Here is a 19,734-nt window from a genome sequence, read left to right as displayed (position 1 = left end):
ACATGTTTCTTCCCATGGTGGCAGTGTTCCAAGAAGATGAGAGAAGAGACTACAAACCTCTTTGTGGCTTAAACTCGGAAGTAGCCAATGTCACTTCCACCACATTCTGTTGGTCAAAATAAGTTACGAGATGAGAGAAGCTACAGAGAGCTTGTGGCCATCACACTCTGGCATGATGTTGGCCTGAACCAAGATGGTGGGTAGAGAGAAGTGGACAGATTTTTTTTTTTAACGGATATTTCAGGGGCAGAATTAAGAAGTCTTGGGGTTTGTTCTGGAACAAGGAAGAGAAAATAAAGTTACAGATGACTCCAAGATCCTTGGTGTGGGTGACTGGTGAGTGCCCAGCATTCAGAGGGAAAAGAGGAAGAACAGGTTTGGGACAAAGATGATATTTTCAGTATGAGTCACAGCCAGGTGGAGATGGACAGAAAGCAGGTGGATATACAGGTGTAAGGAGAAGTCTGGCTAGTGATACCAGTTTGGGAGTCTCAGGTGCCTTAAGCCTAAAGCATCTTCCGTAAGAGCTGCATCCTCGGAGCTGGGAAATCTTGAGGGCAGGGATCAGACAAGTCGAATCTGTAGCTGCACTGAGCCTAGCCCAGTGTCTCAGGGCAAAACAATCACTCTCTCCTGGTTGAATGTTGCCAGGTTATTGTAGGCAAAAGAGATTAAGCTAGTAGGGTGAACTAAGATCAGTGTTGTGTGGGGGTAGATCCCAGCTCCTGACAGAAACAACAGGACACTGACTCAGAAAGTAATGAGTGAGTCATCAACGAGGGAGATCAACAGGAGCTAAAAGAAACCCCATCAGGAATGCTGTGGAAGATATTGCCTCTTTGCATGGGAAGACAGACCCAGTAGGCCAGCCCTAATATTCTGTGAAGGTAATTTTCTCTTACCAACCCTACTCCTGTTCCCACAGGCACCCAATTTTCAGAAACCCCATGAGGCTTCACTGAAGGCAATTTTGGTGGGAGATCAGCCCTGCAGCATGTCCCTTCTAGGTGCAAGAGAAATGTTGGCTCAGATCCCATTCATTCATTCATTCATTCATTCATTTCCTCATTCAACATTCAACAAACCCTTACTCTACACCAAACCCTGTTCACTAGGAATACAGAAATGAGTAGACTTTAGTCTGGAAGCAATGTACCTGTAGCTGCTGTTGGTTTCTGGGACCGTCTTCCCATTGGATGTCATGAAGGCATTGAGGGGTCTCTGCTGTGGTCCTGGGCTGTAACAGTATGATGAAAGAAATTAAGAAAGAAGGAGAGAAGAAGAGGAGAGAAAGAAAGAAAGAAAAAGGAAGGAAAGGAGAGAGGAGGAAGGGAGAGACTGGGGCGCGGGGTGGGTGGGTGGGTGGTGGTGGGTGTGGACTTGGGGAAGTGTCCAAAAGAGGCATCACGAGGTAGAATCACAAAGAAATATAACATTACTCCATCTGAGCGAATAATTATTTAAAATATGACATTTATTCAGTACTTCCTTGGCGACTATTACGGTGGTACCGCTTTTCTTGCATTACATAGATTCCCCGGGGGCACGGTCTGGGGGCACAAGCGTCCCCTTCTCTGGAACCTCACCACCGCATCGTTCCCGTCAGAAAACAGAGCTCGGCTCTCTGGGCCCGGCCTCCGGGAGACGTACCGCGAACGGAACTGGGGCTCGGGGGCGGGGAGAGCGTCTGGAGGCTTTTCGCGGGGACTCCTGCCCTAGCGACGCGCGCCTCGTTGCTAGGGGCGGAGGCGCAGGAGGCTGTGGTGCTTGGTGCCTGCCGACGCCCTCCACTCTGCGCCCCCGCCGGCCTCAGCTCCCGGCCCCGCCAGCCCGCCGGTGGGTATGGAGCACAAGTGGGGGGTAAGGGGTGCAGCTGGGTGTTGGGGGCGGGCGGGGAGGTGGGAGCCCTCGCGCACCTGCAGCCGCGCACCTGGTCAAAGCGGGGAGTTCGATCGAGGGCTGGCCTTGGGTTGGGTGGTGCTACACCTACTCCCCCCACCCCCAACCCTCGTCCCAGCCGGGTCTTGGGTGAACTGCGCCCCACCCTGCCTCCCCCGACCCCCCCCCCAACATAGAAAATAAGCTTTGGTAGTCCACATGGATAGGACGGGGGACGTCTGTGATCTAAGAGCCTGGAAGGAAAAACTACACAGACTGTCCCCCAGCTTGGGGCAACCTTGGAAGTTCCAACCTCGTGCTGATTCCCTGGGAGACTCTGAGCCTCAGTTTCCCCATCTGTACCATTAGAGTGTCGAATCAGACCATCTTCCAGTGCTTCCAGTGCGGCTTTGTTTGTATCTGAACTTTGGGTTTGATGCCTTGTGCGCAGAAGGAGATTTGGGGGGAGGGAGGGCGGTATGAAATCAGCATTTACGTGAACACTGATTGGACCAGGAGTCTAGGGAAAGGAGGTCTGGTACTCTAGCTCGGCCTCGTGTGATCTTTAGCAAGTCGCAACCCTTTGAGTCCCACTTTCTTCGCGGAAAATAACAGTTGGGTTTATGCTGGAGTATTTCGAGGAATACGGCACTGGAGAGTTAAAAGAGGATCCTCTGAGTTATGTTTAAAGTGACCGCGGGGTATCTTAAGGTGTATGGAAAGCAAATTCGGGCAGAAATGGGTCCTGGGATTCAGATTTAGGCCAGGTTTCATCTGGAACCAGCAAGGATATTCCAGAGCCATAACTGAGTTTACGGCTTTTCTAAGTCCTCTCCAGCCTTTCCTGACCTGAAATTTGGGACAGAGCCCAGGTAACTGTTCCCTGAATGATCTGTTGTTGGGCAATTTTGAAGGACCCTTATATTGTTGGGTCCTTCAAAAGCTGACAGGGTGCCTGGCTGACTCAGTCAGCAGAGCATGTGACTCCTGAGCTCACAGTAGCTTGAGGTCAAGCCCCAGGTTGGGCATGGAGCCTACCTTATTTTTATTTTTTAAAGACTTGTTTATTTGTTGTTGAGAGAGAACATGAGTGGGGAGGGGAGGGGTGCAAGTAGCAGAGGGAGAGGGACAAGCAGACTCCATGCTGGGTACCGAGCCAGACCCCTGGGGCCCCACTTGGGCCCAGTCTCACAACCCTGAGATCAGGACTTAAGCTAAAACCAAGAGTCCTATGCAGCAAAAAAAATATTTTTATGCTAAATCCTCCTAAGCTACGCAGGCACCCCTGGAGCCTACATTAAAAAAACAAAACAAACAAACAAACAAACAAAAAAACCTTCTTGCCAAACAGACTCTTTACCTTAATATACCATCCATTCATTCACTCCACAGATATTTGCCTTGCATTCATTATCCCAGGCTATGCTTTAAGCTCAGATACAAAAATGAATAAGACCCCATCCCTCCTCGAAAGTATATTATGTGTTCACAGTATAAACAGTGGAAAGATAACTGAGTAGAATTTCACTGCTTAGATTACTCATAAGAAATCACAACTATAGGGGCCCCTGGGTGGCTTTGGCTCAGGTTGTGATCCCAGAGTCCTGGGATCGAGCTCCGCATCAAGCTCCCTGCTCGGCGGGAAGCCTGCTCCTCCCTCTCCCATTCCCCCTGCTTGTGTTCCCTCTCTCTCTGTCTCTCTCTCTGTCAAATAATAAATAAAATCTTAAAACAAAAATCACAACTATATGAACATTATCCAAGTATGTATACTTTGTTGTTGAGATTTTAAATTGCCTTGGTATATAATGTATAACTTAATGAATTCTTAGCCTTAGTGTGATCAATCACTCTGGCTAGAAGACATAATTGGCTTCAACTTAATGTCCTTCAGACTCATTTGTAAATATTCTCTGTATATATTTGTTACATATGTTTAATATGTGTGTGTTAACCATAGTATTAAGGGTGAAGTTGGCAGAAATTGCTCCTTTCAGTTGCTGTCACTCATGCCAGTGGCCAGGTGCAGCTGAGGGCTGTCTACGCACAAGCTTTTGCAGAGATGCAGTATACTATGCTGATGGAGAGCAAGCTCTTCTTGCCACTTATTTGCAACTTATCTGTAAATTCGGGCAAGTTATGTAACCTCTCCGCACCTCACTTTTCTCATCTGCAAAACAAAAATAATGACAGCATCTAGCTCAGAGGCTTGTGGAATAAATCAGAAGAGTTAATAAATATAAAGCATTTAGAATAATCCTTGGTGCATGCTATCTTTAATCCTTCCAGAAGCCAGTGAGAGAGATTATTCCATTTTACCTAGACAAGTCAGACTCCAAGAGGGTCAGCAATTTGCCGACTGCAGTGAACTGTTCCCGTGCCAAAGCGCTGAACCAAATGTTACCCTGACCTCCCCCCCCTTTTTTTTTAAGATTTTATTTATTTATTTGACAGACAGAGATCACAAGCAGGCAGAGAGGCAGGCAGAGAGAGAGGAAGGGAAGCAGGCTCCCTGCTGAGCAGAGAGCCCCATGCGGAGCTCGATCCCAGAACCCTTGGGATCATGACCTGAGCCGAAGGCAGAGGCTTTAACCCACTGAGCCACCCAGGCACCTCTCCCTGACCCTTCTGTATTGCTCTTCAGTTTTAGAATAAGCTACACTGTCCATTGGTGATTAGAATTTACTTATTCAAGTTTTTAAAATAGATTTGTTAAAATGCACTAAAACTATGTTTCTTCTTTGGAGATGTTTATAAGGGAAACTCTAGACTAGAAGTCAAGAGATGTACCTAGTTAGAATTTTGAGCAGATAATGTTTCTGCCCCTGGTTCTTCAGATTTCTGAATTAAGGGTTTAGAGTGATGATTTTGAAAAGCTCTTCCATCTCAAATTCTGTGATTCATACTTCTTGAAGTACTATTTTAAGCAGGAGAAATTGGCTTTTTCGCAGAAACAGTAGCAGTCAGCTCTGAAAATTTTTGAACAGAAGCACTATAAGTAAAATAAAGATGTTTAATGATATATTTAAGTATTTAAATATATCCTACTTTGGAGGCACCTGGCTGGCTCCGTTGGTGGAGCATGTGACTCTTGATCTTGGATTTGTAAGTTTGAGTCTCATACTGGGTATAGAGATTACTTAAAATAAAATCTTTTAAAAATAATAATAATAGGGTGCCTGGGTGACTCAGGGGGTTAAGCATTTGCCTTCAGCTGGGCTCATGATCCCAGTGTCCTGGGATCGAGCCCCGCTTTGCCATTGGGGCTCCCTGTTCTACAGGGAGTCTGTTTCTCCCTATCCCTCTGCTCCTCCCCCCAGCTCATGCGCACAGGCCCTCTCACTCAAATTAAAAAAAAAAATCTAAAAAAAAAAGTAGCACATGTATATACCTATACCTATACATATATACACAAATACACACACACACACACACACATATATACATACACATATATATGTGTGTGTGTATATATATATATATATTTTTTTTTTTTTTTAAGATTTTCTTTTTAAGGGGAACCTGGGTGGCTTAGTCATTAAGCATCTACCTTTGGCTCAGGTCACGATCCCAGGGTCCTGGGATTGAGCCCCGTGTTGGGCTTCCTGCTCGGCAGGAAGCCTGTTTCTTCCTCTCCCATTCCCCCTGCTTGTGTCCCCTCTCTCGCTGTATCTCTCTCTGTCAAATAAATAAATAAAATCTTAAAAAAATATTTCTTTTTAATAATCTCTACACCAAATGTGGGGCTCAAACTCATAACCCCAATATTAAGAGTCGCATGCTCTAATGATCAAGCCAGCCAGGTGCCCCCTTACTTTGTATATCATAAAAAATAGATATCTCTGGGCACCTCACTGGCTCAGTAGGTAGAGTGTGTGACTCTTGATCTTGGGGTCCTATGTTCAAGCCCTATGTTGGGTGTAGAACTTTATTTATACTTAAATGAAAATAAAAATAGATGTATAATTAACATTATGGTATACTTTCCCTAATTGTTGGAAATGTGCCCCTTACATGACCTTGGAATTTTGTAAGATATTACTTTCTTTGTGAGGGAAAGCTGCACTTAACAATCTCTTTCATTTAACAAGGTCTTTATTTACCTTGTGAATCTCCTTTCAGTGCAAATATATGCTCAGAGAAGAGATTAATTTAAGCATCTTTTCAGTAATGACAGAGATTAGGAAGTTGCTGCCTAAACTGTTTTCCAAAGGATAAACATTACAAAGTGTTAAATATGGAAGCTCACCAGAAGGTCCTATTCGTTTGGGGGTAAATAATTCTAAAAGTTATCTTTTGCTTAGAATGTCCTGTGAGTGCTCTTCAAAAGGGAAATACGGCTGTCTGAAGATATCAGCTAAGAATCCAATCAGTGTTAAGTAAAGCCAATCCATTTATAGCATCTGCTCTTTTTGGTGACCTAGATCTATGGATGGCACCTGTCCTTAGTTTGATGGTAATGTTGAAAAATGGGCTATGCTTACAGATAGGCAGCCCAGCAACCTCCATCGGTCTATAAGCAGTACAACATCCCAAGATTTTTGAAAATTATCCTGGAATTTTTTCTGGCAGCATATCATATACTTATTACAGAGAATTTTAGACTGTCTGAACTGGAAGGGACCTTAGATTCACACTACTTAACAAGAAATGTTTTTGCCATACTGTGCAAGCCACTGGAGGTACAAAGATGAGTATGATATGATAGACTCCTTCCTCTCATGGAATACACAGTCTGCTAAAAAGTATTTAGTCTGGTGTCATTTACAGATGGGGAAGCTGAGGTGTAGAGCAGGGAGCGGAAGAACCCAAGGACACACAGTGGGATGAGGGAGAGTTGGGGCTGGAGCCCAGGGCTCCTGGTGCCCCCCACACACTGTTCTTGTCACTGCACTGTGCTTCTGTACAGCTACCTGTCTTGTCTGGAGGTCGGTTCTGGCAGCTTTTCAAAATGAATGCTGAAATTCTTCTGGAATTTTCATGGTATCACTGAGAATATTTGGTGAGTTTTCCCTGCTGTTGTTCCTGTAGACCATTCTGGTCATTCCTATAGAGCCGGACTGGTCAGGCCTATAAGACACTCATTTCCTAGGGGTGTCTGGGTGGCTCAGACAGTTAAGCATCCAACTCTTGATTTCAGCTCAGTCATGATATCAGGGTTGTGAGATTGAGCCCTGTGTCTGGCTCTGTGCTGAATTTGGAGCCTGCTTAGGACTCTCTCTCTCAGGGAATTTGGGTGGTTCAGTTGGTTAAGTGTCTGCCTTCGGCTTAGGTCATGATCTCAGGGTCCTGGCATCAAGCCCCGCCTCCACCTCCTATCTGCAGGGAGTCAGTTTCTCCCTCTTCCTCTTCCCCACCATCCTCCCACCCCTGCCATGCTCTCTCTCGCATTCTCTCTCTCTCAAATAAATATAATATTTTTTGAAAAACATTCTCTCTCTCCCTCTACCCCTTCTACCTTCCAAAATGATAATTATTTTATTTTTTTAAGATTTATTTATCTGAGAGTACACACACACACACACACACACACACACACACGAGAGAGAGAGAGAGAGAGAGAGAGAGAGAGAGAGAGCGCGCGCGCGCGCACGAGTGCACCAGTTGGGGGCACAGGGAGGAGAGGCAGAGGAAGAGGCAGACTTCTTGAAAGGGTCTCAGGAATCCATACTGATCTAGATCATTACCTGTGTCAGCTCTCACATCTCTCTCTCTCTCTCTCTTTTTTTTTTTTTTTAGTAGACTCTATACTCAACATGGGGCTTGAACTCATGACCCTGAGATCAAGAATTGCATAATCTATGGACTGAGCCAACCAGGTGCTCCTTTAGCTCATTGTTACTACAGAATAACCCCATGACCTGGTACACTGATTTAGAGAAGTGTCACATGAAATTATTTTTTAAAAACCCAGCAAGCTAGGAATAACTAAGGCTCTTCCTTTCCAAGAAGCTATACTGGTAAAAATTATTTCTTAGTTTCAAATACATATTCCTAGTATTTGTTGTGGTAGAATACATATAACATAAAACTTACTCTTATTTAGTACATAGACAATGTTCACTGTCTAGTTCCAGAACATTTTTGTTGTTGTCCAAAAAGGAGACTCTCTACTTATTAAAGTAGCCACTCCACACAGGAACCCCAAGAAACCTCTCTGTAGTTTTAAAATTAGTTTTGTTTTTGCTTTTGCTGATCTGCTAATGCTTTATGGGAGGGTACATTCCTGGGGCCATGAGAAGAGTCAAAGAAAAGAGGAAAAGCAAATGAGTACAATGGATTAGTCTTTTAAAAAAAGAAGGCTTGCAGGGCACCTGGGTGGCTCAGTCAATTAAGCATCTGCCTTCGGCTCAGGTCATGATCCCAGGGTTCTGGGATCGAACCCTGCATGAGCAGTGAGCCTGCTTCTCCCTCTCCCTCCGCCACTCCCCCTGCTTGTGCTCTCTCGTTCTTTGTCAAATAAATAAATAAAATAGGCTTTATTTTTAGGTCACCAGACTACCATTGTCATGCCTAATGACATTAACAGTATGTATTCTTTTCACTAAGCAGGGACGACAACTTCCAGCAGCCACAGGGGATGCCACTGCTTGGCTGCCATCTGAAACGAGCTCCTTCTCACAAGGTTTTGTGTCGGTTCTGTGCAGCGATGGGGAAACTGCAAAGCAAACTCAAACACAGCACTTACAAATACAGGTACAGCCATCTGACACTGGGATCCCAAGTTTTATCATGTCGCATTAAAATTCTCTACTAAAGAAAGAGAAGGCCCAGAGCGATTACTGATGACCTTCCTTGAACAGTTTGGTCTGTTTTCTTTTGGATGAGAAGCAACTGATTAGCTAGTGTCCTCAGCCCCACAGAGAGGGGCCTGGCATCTTTGGGATGCCTGGCCTGGTATCTTTGGGAATAAGCTCCAGATGAGCAAAGACTCCTGGCTTCTTGGCCTCAGGATTCCCCTTTATCAGATTCTAGTCCTTCGGCTGTTCTGAGTGTGCTCGGCATTGATAATCCATTTCTGGTAATGGCCTTGGGTCTCCCTTCTGTACTCCTTTCCCAGATTTCTCCTCTGCCTGGCCTCTCCCATAGCCTGTCCCGTCTTCCCCTTACCCCACTGCACTCCATACCCCAGGGACTCTCATTTGCCATCCTCTCTTTAGCAGGCCTGATGGGATTATAGAGGAGAGAATTCAAACTAAAGCTTGTCTGGAGTATAGCCCAGCCCACACGGAGAGTGTCTCTGTCGTTGCGGCTCTGAACTCAGACCTGTGTGTCTCTGGAGGAAAAGATAAGGTGGGTTTGCTGTGCTTCCCAGGGAACCAGCTGACTGTGGAGAAGGGAAGATGTTGGGGAAGGAAATGCTGGTTCTGTGTTTCTGGCAGCAAGGTTGAGTAGTGTAAAACCATAGGCTTTAGACTAAGGAAGGCTGGCTCTGAGTCCCTGCTCTGCCTCTTCCTGTTCCTCTGGGCAAGTCATTTACTGCTCGTGAGCCTCAGTCTCCACATCCATGGAATGGGGATGAGAATGCCAGCCTCCCAGGGAAGCTGTGAGGGTTTGGTGGTAAGATCTTCAGTGATGTGCCAGATCGCCCACATGCCTCTTATAATTGACAAGTATTATTCTGACCAAGCCATTTCATACCCACACACAGACATAGGAGCTAGTTGTCAACAAAAGGAGACTTCCTTGGGGTGCCTTGGTGGCTCAGTCGGTTAAGCATTTGCTTAACCCTAGGATTGCTTAACCCTAACCAACCCTTGATTTCAGCTCAGTTTGTGATCTTAGGGTGGTAAGATCGAGCCCCGCATCAGGCTTCACACTTAGTGGAGAGCTGGAGCCTGCTTGAGATTCTCTCCCCCTCTCCTTTTGCCCCCATCCCTGCTTGTGTGCTCTCTCTCTCCCCCTCTCAAATAAATAAATTAAATAAATAAATAAATAAATAAAATTTTTAAAAGGAGACTTCTAGTCTTTTTTATGCTGTTCTTTTGTCAAAATTTCAACAGTGGTGAACATTATGATTTCTCCCTTTTGTGTTTCTGTCCTTCCTCCCAGTATCAGCTGCATCTGGTTGCTTCTCCCCCCATATTTGCATCGATCACAGGACTCACAGCTAGGACATTGGTAGCAGAAATGTTAATTCTTTTAATTCCTCTCATTTTCATACTGTATTTCGTGGATTTTTTTTTTTTAAGATTTATTTTACTTATTTTAGAGAGAGAGCAGGGGTTGGGGGGAGGAGGAGAGGCAGAGGGAGAATCAGACTTCCTGCTGAGCTCGGGGCCCACTGTGGGGCCCAATCCCATGAGCCATGAGATCACAGCCTGAGCCAAAACCAAGTGTCGGACGCTTAACTGACTGCGCCATGCAGGCACCTGACCAATTTTTTTTTTTTTAAGATGACACATTTTTTAAATACACAAAATAGAAGTACAATACAATTAGGAGGGAAAACGGTAATCCCATGTAGACAACCAGAACCTCAGGCTGAGTCTGTTCCCCTTGGGGAGTGTGTCCTCCTGAACCCATCAATGAGGCTCAGAGCAGTGGCCCATTGCCTTGGAGAGAGACAGAGCACTAGTCAGGAGGAAAGAAAAGAAAGTCAGTGTAGGGGGACAGGATAAGGGTTACAAAATAAAGCCCTAATGCAAGACCCTTGACAGAGAGAGAGAGAAATTAGGTAGATAATGAAGTAAAGGCTTGTTTTAGTTAAATAAAAATTTAACTGTAATAAATATTACAGAGATTCTAATGACTCCAATGACTCTCCACAGACAGTGGTGGCCTATAACTGGAAGAGCGGGGATGTGGTGAAAAGGTTCAGAGGACATGAACGAGAGGTCACGAAGGTAATTCTCAAATGATCATTATTGTGGAGGGAAGTTAGAGTGATTGGATATTCATTCTTAAGAAAATGCAAGGGCTTCATCTGCTGCGGTAAAGGAAAAGCAGAGTGAACCATTCCCTTAGCTATTGCTAGAGACATATTAGATATGATTTTTATTTTGTCACTGAGCCCTTAATAGCTCAGGTGGTAAATAAAGAATTCTCCCTGCCTATCCTGACTCAACGGGGACAGGTGCTGAAGGCAGCCCGTGTGTTTACTGTAGCTGGAAAATAAGAAATGATAAAATTTATTCATTTATATAATAAATATTCATTTATGATAAAATTTATTCACTAATAATTTATTATATATAATAATGATATATGATATATATAATAATATATAATAATTCATTTATAAATAAATAAATTGATAAAATCCCTATATTCAGGAACCTTCTAGTCTAGTTGGGGAATTTTTTAAAAAGCCAACAACAGTTAACTAAAAATTAATTTGTTAAAAAAGCATTAGGGGGCAGAGTAAGCTTCCAGCTAATATGATAGCGAATGCCGGTCTCTACAACTCCCGTCCCTGAAATCCACCTCAAGAACTGATTCTGTCACCTGCACAGCTCCCAGCACAGGGCAGGGTACTGATGCCCACACGCAGTGCATTCCCACCCCAACAGGGCCGGGGGAGAGCCTCAGGTTCTGACACCCACAGCCCCGGGCCTGTTGCCCATTTCCAAGTCCAATCAAACAAGCACACCCGGGCTTTTTTCTCTCTTGAGCAGATAGCCTGTATTCATGGATCCAGCCTGTTCTTTAGCGCCTCTCGAGACAGGACAGCCATGATGTGGGACCTTTGTGGCCCCGCCCAGCCAAGGCAACAGTTCTCTGGCCATGCCATGGTGGTCACTGGATTGGCTGTGAGTACAGGTAAAATCAAAGAGAGCTCTACCCAACACTGTTGTATTTTCTTTCTTTCTTTCTTCTTCTTCTTTTTTTTTTTTTTTAATTTATTTATTTATCAGAGAGAGAGAATACAAGCAGGGGGAGTGGCAGGCAGAGGGAGAAACAGGCTCCCCACTGAGCAAGGACTTGGATGTGGGACTCAATCTCAGGATCCTGGGATCATGACCTGAGCTGAAGGCAGATGCCAAACTGAGCCACCAGGCACCTCTTTTTTTTTTTTTTTTTAATTAAGATTGATTATTTTTTTAAATTTATTTTTTTAAGATTTTATTTATTCATTTATTTTTTTTAAGATTTTTTTTATTTATTTATTTGACAGAGAGATCACAAGTAGGCAGAGAGGCAGGCAGAGAGAGAGGAGGAAGCAGGCTCCCTGCTGAGCAGAGAGCCCGATGCGGGGCTCGATCCCAGGACTCTGAGATCGTGACCTGAGCCGAAGGCAGTGGCTTAACCCACTGAGCCACCCAGGCGCCCCAAGATTTTATTTATTTTTTTGACAGAGATCTCTGTAGGCAGAGAGGCAGGCAGAGAAGGGGGGAGCAGGCTCCCTGCCAAGCAGAGAGCCTGATGCGGGGCTCGATCCCAGGACCCTGGGATCATGACCTGAGCTTAAGGCAGAGGCTTTAACCCACTGAGCCACCCAGGCGCCCCAAGATTGATTATTTTTAGAGAGAGAGTGTGTGAGCGGATGTGGAGGGGAGAGCAATGGGAGAGGGAGAAGAGAAGCAGACTCCCCACTGAGCATGGAGCCCAACTCAGGGCTCCATCTCACCACCCTGAGCTCATGACCTGAGTCAAAACCAAGGGTCAGACACTCAACCGACTGAGCCACCCAGGCGCCCCCTCGTTGTACTTTCTGAAAAGCCCCATACCAGGCCCATCTCATGGACCATCTTTTTCTTGTTCCCCCAGACTCGTCACAGCTGTGCACTGGCTCCCGGGACAACACCCTGCTCCTATGGGACATTGGGACTGGACAGTGTATGGAGAGAGCTTCCATCTCCAGGAACCTGGTAGGAACTCAAAGTTGGTAGAGAGTGGGACAGCAGAGGGGAGCATGTGGTGAGGCAAAGATTCTGTGAGAGAGATCAGGAGATACACCAGGCAGTAGAGGCTTGACACCTCATTACTACTCACCCTGAACTCTGTCAGACTCTGGCCTCTCAAGGTTATCAGGCTGGATGATCTCTTTAAAGTCTTCTGCTTCAGGGATGCCTGGGTGGCTCAATTCGTTAAGCATCTGCCTTCTGCTCAGGTCATGATCCCAGGGTCCTGGGATTGAGTCCCACATCCAACTTCTTGCTCAGTGGGGAGCCTGCTTCTCCCTCTGCCTGCTGCTCCCTTGCTTGTCCTCAGTCTCTCTCTCTCTGACAAATAAATAAATAAAATCTTAAAAAATAAAGTCTTCTGCTCCAGAGAACACCTCTCTAGTTCATACTGGAATTTTAAGTGGTGTGTTCATTTATTCCCTCAAAATGTGTTTTTCCATATCTGCTGTGCTAGGAGCTGGGTTAGTGGCCTAAGACACCATCCCTGTCCTCCAGGATCTCATAGCTGATGTGCAGAGAAACAAGCAGGACCCTTTGCTTTATGTATAATTTGCTGTGTTTATGAAGACCAATGTTTTCTGGTAGTAGGCTGGTAGATAAACTCCACAGCCTTTGAGGTCAGTCATGCCTGGGTTCAAATTATGGATACATCACTTTAAAAAATATATATTTGATTTATTTATTTGACAGAGAGAGACACAGTGAGAGAGGAAACACAGCAGGGGGAGTGGGAAAGGGAGATGCAGGCTTCCTGCAGAGCAGGGAGCCTGATGCAGGGCTCAATCCCAGGACCCTAGGATCATGACCTGAGCCGAAGGCAGACCCTTAACAACTGAGCCCCCCAGGCACCCCCATCACTTTTTTTTTAAGTAATCTCTACACCCAACATGGGGCTTGAACTCACAATCCTGAGATCAATAGTCACATGCTCTATCAGCTGAACCAGCCAGGCGCCCCAAGAGCCATCACATTTTAGCTGAGTTACTCTGAGAAAGTCACTTAGAGTGTCAGTGTCTTCATTTATAAAATGGAGAGAATCCCATGATTTGACATGATAGGTGTTCCTTTAGTGGTCATTAACTATCACTCATGGTCATCTTTTCCAGTTTTGAACACAACTGTCCATGGCAGGGTATGGTAGGCTCACTCTATGCCCTCCATATTTGTGGAGGTTGCTAGAAGAAAGTTGGGTCACCTTGGGTTATTTTGAAAAGAGTTTCATGTCTGTCCAGCAGGGGGTCATAGGGATGAAAAGAAAGAATGCATCCTCAGCCCTGTGAGGCCTTAGACTAGGGTTTCAGTGGTCCCACCATAGAACGGGGGCTGCTTTCCGTGGCTGCCAGTCACCAGCAGTTCACCATGAGTGGGGGCGCTCGCATGCATTCTGGTACTCACCACTGGCCCGGCCCTACCATTGCTGCTGCTGATCCAGGGGCGTCCAGTAGAGCGTGAGTCGGGGGGCATCTGCAAAACACAGCCTGGGGCGCCTGGGTGGCTCAGTGGATTAAAGCCTCTGCCTTTGGCTCAGGTCATGATATCAGGGTCCTGGGATCGAGCCCTACATCGGGCTCTCTGCTCAGAAGGGAGCCTGCTTCCTCCTCTCTCTCTGCCTGCCTCTCTACCTACTTGTGATCTCTGTCTGTCAAATAAATAAATAAAATCTTAAAAAAAAAAAAAAGAAAGAAAAACACAGCCTCGCTCCAAGACGAGTGTACGAGTCAGTGTCCTTGAGAAGTGGAGAGACACTATTTAGCACGGTTTACAGGAGTTGCCATAGAAGAGCGATTTGGTATGAAGAAGTTTTGAAAATTTTGCTTTTTCCAGGTCACTCATCTGTGCTGGGTCCCCCAAGAACCATATATACTACAGACTTCTGAAGATAAAACCATCAGGTGGGCTTCCTGAGCAGCCATGAAGGTGTTTCTGGTGAAGGTTTGTGGTTCCCAAGCTTATATGACTCCCTTTCCCCTCTGCTTTTCCACACTGCTGTGCCTTCCCAGGGCCTTCTGCCCCTTTGCCCCTTGCTGGGGCTGGGGTCTCTGACGTGGATCCCTGGGCCGTCTGGGTAGAGGCTGAATGGCAGGAAGTCAGGCCAGGAAAGAGCCCCTGTCCTGGATGGTTCTGAAGCAGCTGACTCTGACCCCACCCTTGCCCCCCGCCACCGGTGTGAACACATTTAGACTGAGCTCAGTCCCGGTCATTGGCTTGCCCCCGCTTTGAACTGCCTGCCTGGCTCCATTTTCGTCCCCTACTGGGGGCCGGATGTTCTCAAGCACCCAGCCCTCAGGGGAAGCCTTGTCTGGGCCAGTGGGGTCGGATCCCCGTCAGGAGAGTCAAATGAAGTGAATTGTTGAGTGGAAAGCACAGCGAGAAACTCTGGATCTCAGAAGAGATTCTCTCTACTTAGAAAACAGGAAGAATGAGGTAAAGAGGTGGAAAATGAGACGAGAAGCTGAATAAAACACTCCCAGCGGACCCCACGGCCCAGTAGGCCAAGGCCTGCAAGTCTTTTGTATCGGATTCTAGAATGGTGATGGCTCCTCTAGATCCTAATAACCATCTTTTAAAGCAATTAAGTCACAGGCACAGAAATATCCTCTTGTCCCTTGAAAGCAGTTTCCTAAAGGGCCAAATTAACAAATTAACTTGTACGGTTAAGATGCTTGGTCTAAATTCCTATTAAGTAGGTCTCAAAATAGAAAGAACTCAGATGGCATTCAGTTTGGTTATTTCCTGGCAGCTTTGGTGTCTCTGAGGGCGATCTGGTTCATCCTCCTGTTTTTAGGTGAACCGTGACATTCCATCTGACTGGCCGGAGCCATGGAGGGCCGCGGTTTACTTTCATGGGTCTGTCAGATACATTTACCACAGGCTCATTGCTTCATTTCTTGCAGGTTATGGGACAGCCGGGGACTACGGGTAGCTCACGTATTTCCCGCAAAGCAGCATATTCAGACCTACTGCGAGGTCAGTGAGGACGGTCACAAGTGTGTCTCCTGCAGCAACGGCTTTGGAGGGGAAGGCTGCGAAGCCACGGTGAGTGGGGGTCTGGTTGCTGATGAGCAAAGTGCTTCCTCTCACCTCCCATCTATCCTGGGCTCCACCAGGCCAGCTCTGCTAATGGCTCAGGCCTATTCCGAGTGCATACTGTAAGTGAGCCTTTGCACTCCAGATGCATCTCTCAAGAAACCTCCATTAGCTTTGGGCTCTCTGAATTGATAGTAGACAGAGGCATGGGATGAGAGTCAAGATAGGAAGGTGCTAAACACAGAACCAGCTTGCCAATGTCCCTACTTCCGGCAGAGCTTAGAGAGGGGAGGGACTATTTGAAGAGCCAAGTGTCTTCCCATTGTACTTGTGGTCATGGTACAGGAGGCTCAAGCTCTTCAGGGAGTCTTAGGCACCAGTGTTGGTCGACGGCCCATCCCAACCCTTACCTATATACCTTTCCTTGCACGTAATTTTGGATTACATTGCATTGTATCTCTAAAGTACCTCGGATTCCTCACTGTAGAATATAGGCTAAGAGGGGCATCTGGTCCAAATATAAAAATTAGAGCTCCCGTTGAAACAAACAGTTCATGCTGGGCACTGGCCTGAGCACATTACATGCACTGTCTCATCTAATCCTTACAACAACCTCGTGAATTAGATTCTATAATAATTCCCATTTTACAGATAAGCAAACAGAGGCGTGGCAAGTTGAAGTCTCTTGCACAAGACCACACCTCTAGTAAGTGGTGCACTGAGGCACTGAATCCCAGGCTATCGATGTAGCACCCCTTCCCCAAGCTAAGCATTTCCAGCCCCCACAACTGATGCGGTGTCCTGTGGTTTCATTATTTTTCGGATACAGTTCAGATCACTCTCCTCTCTGGATATTGTTCTCCTGAATTAACATGGTGCCCAGTGACTTCATTATATTTTGGACACAATTCGGTTTGCTCTCCTCCCTGAACCTTGTTCTCTAGCTGTGGTCTGATTGTGTCAACAAGAGTGTAATTGGCAGGATTGTCACCTTCTTTGTTGGAGGGTCTCATCTTCATATACCAAGGTTCAGCATGGAGGCAATCAGTCAGAAGGTCTGCGCCTCTGTGTGCTTATGAGAAGGTGCTCCTAACTATGGGGTCTGCAGAGAACCCACAGGCCAAAAGGCCGAGCTGTGCTAGAAAGTAGGCACCCCCGGGGCGCCTGGCCGGCTCAGTCAGAAGAGCATGAGACTCATGATCTTGGGATCGTGAGTTTGAGCCCCACATGGGGTGTAGAGATTACTTAAATAAATAAAAAACTTAAAAAAAAATTAGGCAATGCCATACTGTCCTATCATGCTGTAGGACTTGGAGCTTTCATTTCCCCAGCCCTGACATTAATGAGGAAGGCAGCAACCCTCCCTGCACACCCTTACCCAGGGTTGTTTGAGATCGTTGATGTTTAAAATAATTACCAGATGGGTGGGTGATGTGGTGTGTGGATGGGATAGATGAAGACAATGGGTAGCTACATGAGGAGGTAAGTGGGGGACACAGGTGGATCAGTGAGGGCAGCATGTGTGAAGCTGGGAAAATATGTGTGTATGAGCTAGCCTATGTCATTCCTCTAACAGCTGTGGGACCTACGGCAGACACGAAACAGAATATGGGAATATAAGGGGCATTTCCAGACTGTTGCATCCTGTGTCTTTCTACCAAGAGCACTGGCCTCGATGCCTATAATTGCTACCTCATCCCATGACTGCAAAGTGAAGATTTGGAACCAAGACACTGGAGGTAAGGAGCCTGCTGGTGGCGCTTCTCAAAGACACATGGTGCCCTAAAAGCATCCTTGAAACTCTCTCTTTCCATTGCTCAGCAAATACAAAGACAGCCATGTTCTGCCACTCTCCAGGCCCCTAGTGGTTAAGAGATGACACTAAGACACCAGGATTCCGTTGAACCTCCGGCTAGAGGCCCTCACTGCCTGAGCCCCACTACCACGTTGTACAGACTCGCTCCTGAGAGCTCAGATATATTTGGTTCTTACTGTTCTTGCTACCCGAAGTTCTTCATCAGGTTTTAACGTGTGATGCTCAAAATGCCTGGCAAAGGAGACAAGGATTGTCATTTTCAAATTCATTTTTTAAGGACTAAAAATGAGAGTCTCCGCTCGTGGTGGGGGTGAGGTAGAGTAAGCATTGTCTACCCAGACTGCCCTGTCTTGATGCTACAGGTCAGGTTTGAGATCCCAGTCAGGTCATGAACTCCAAAGCTCCAGAAAAAAAGATGTTTTAGGGAACACGGCTGGCTCCCCCAAGTCCTCAGTGAAGTATGCCAGAGCCCACTGCTACTGGCTGATTGTTAACTATTCAGGAATATCTAATATGGTCATAGTGAGAATATTTTCACCACAAAAGGTGGCAAATGCTATAAGTAAAGGTGGCTGGTTTTTTCTTCCAGAAAGTTGCCTTACCAGCACCCCCACTGCCTTCAGACTATTTTGTGCTGGACCCGGGGTTCTGTTGGACATAGGAATAGTGTTAAATTAAAGAATCTTACAACAAATCCCTCCTATAGTTATGTTCCAGAAACTCAGCTCCCAGCAGGGAAGGATAGGGTAGCCCCCTCAGAGAAAAGATGTGAGATCATGTCTATGGTTTGTGAGCCATACCTCCCTAGGGAGGACAGCCCTGCTATGCCCCAGCTGCAGGTGCCCTTTCCAGCTGCCCCGTGGAACAGCTGGGGGAGGTGGGGAGAGCAGCTGCGTGTCAGGTTCAATGTTCATAAGCCTGACACCAGGGAGAACAAGGTCTGAAAGTGTTGCCCTGCCCTCCAGCTGCGCACCTGTAGGGTTCTCAGGGGAGACAGGGACGGACGGAAACTGGGGCAGCTGGAAGCCCCCAGACTCAGACTCCCCTTCAGGTCCCAATCTCCTTTGTCTTGAAGGGAGCAAGACCCCAGAAGCCATCAGCTGAAGATCAGCATTGTCTGTTTTCCTCTGCCCTGGTCCCCGCTCTGTTCTCTGGGCAGGTGGGAACTAAGGGCCGTGTGTTCCCACGTCTTTGCAGGTGAGGCGCCGGCTGTCTGAGCAGGCTTTTAAGCGATACACACCTTGTTTGGGCCACGTGCCATTCTCTGGAGTTGAAGCCTTGTGGCTGCCCAGACGTTCACCTCCCCACAGGTGCACAGTCCTCTGGAGCAGGCGATGAGGCTCTTACCTGGGTTGGACACAGAGCACATGCTTTGCTTACACGGGTTTCTCAGAGACCTCATGTCCCGTGACCCTGAGCCCTTGGTCTGAGCTGCTGGTTCCCTCTTCCCCCCACAGCCTGCCTGTTCACCTTGTCCCTGGATGGATCAGGACCCTTGACTTCCCTGGCTGTTGGTGACACCATCTCCTTACTGTGTGCAAGTTTCAGCAAAGGAATTCACCTGCTCAGAGTGGAGCGCAGCCGAGGGCTGGAGCTGCAGGAAGTGGCAGCCTTCTGAGGCCAGGAGGCACGCACTGGATAATATCAAACGTGGCCTGTCCTTTCTCCGTGTGGCTTTGTGTTTCCCTGTGATCTTGCAGGGAGGGCTATGTGGGATTCTCTGCTTCCGTCCACTCAGAAGGTCTATCAGGGTTCGAGGCCAACGTAAGTCCAGGTGCAGCTTAGAAACACGATAGGTCTCTGTCTGAGAGTCCGAACATGGGGTGGAGTGTATCAGACTGACCTATGTCTCCACAGAAGAAAAAGCTGCCGGTGGAGAGACTGTTTGGGTGGCCTCGTAGTTACCCAGATGGGAGAGGGGAGCGCCGCTCTGTAGAGGACATGGGTTGTGGACGTGACATTCCGCTCGTCACTGCTCCTCCACAAGGTGAGGAAGTCTAGGCTTCTGCTGGGAGGGGCCCCGAGTGCAGGTGGCGTGTCCCAGACCAGTGCATGAAAATTAGACCCCAGGGGCCTTGAAAAGGTTGACCGCCTTGCCCTGAAGCCGAGTTGTCTCACTTGTTTTGTGCACAAAGAAGTGGAGAGGTTCCAGAGATTAAGGCTAAA

At 46.9% G+C, this 19,734-nt stretch overlaps 1 protein-coding gene across 4 annotated transcripts; it reads left to right on the top strand.

The window, feature by feature from the left end:
- Positions 1-1,737: 1,737 nt before the first annotated feature.
- WDR31 (WD repeat domain 31) lies at positions 1,738-19,488 on the top strand. 4 transcript variants are annotated; one of them, XM_032865645.1, is made up of 10 exons: positions 1,738-1,836; positions 8,428-8,574; positions 9,039-9,171; positions 10,650-10,724; positions 11,496-11,640; positions 12,589-12,689; positions 14,550-14,617; positions 15,620-15,761; positions 17,329-17,491; positions 19,026-19,488. In XM_032865645.1, the coding sequence occupies exons 2-10, from the start codon at positions 8,459-8,461 to the stop codon at positions 19,184-19,186; spliced, it is 1,104 nt and encodes a 367-aa protein (XP_032721536.1). In that variant the 5' UTR covers positions 1,738-1,836; positions 8,428-8,458; the 3' UTR covers positions 19,187-19,488. The 4 variants fall into 4 exon arrangements, with proteins under 4 accessions (XP_032721536.1, XP_032721537.1, XP_032721535.1 ...); XM_032865646.1 differs by having other exon boundaries at positions 1,742-1,836; positions 8,431-8,574; positions 9,042-9,171; XM_032865644.1 differs by having other exon boundaries at positions 1,742-1,836; positions 8,431-8,574.
- The last annotated feature ends 246 nt before the right edge of the window (positions 19,489-19,734 follow it).

Source organism: Lontra canadensis, unplaced genomic scaffold, assembly GCF_010015895.1.
Source record: "Lontra canadensis isolate GAN:19392208 unplaced genomic scaffold, GSC_riverotter_1.0 scaffold30, whole genome shotgun sequence".
Classification (NCBI taxonomy): domain Eukaryota; kingdom Metazoa; phylum Chordata; class Mammalia; order Carnivora; family Mustelidae; genus Lontra; species Lontra canadensis.
The sequence above is the reverse complement of the archived record's forward strand: the minus strand, read 5'-3'. Positions and strand labels throughout refer to the sequence as shown.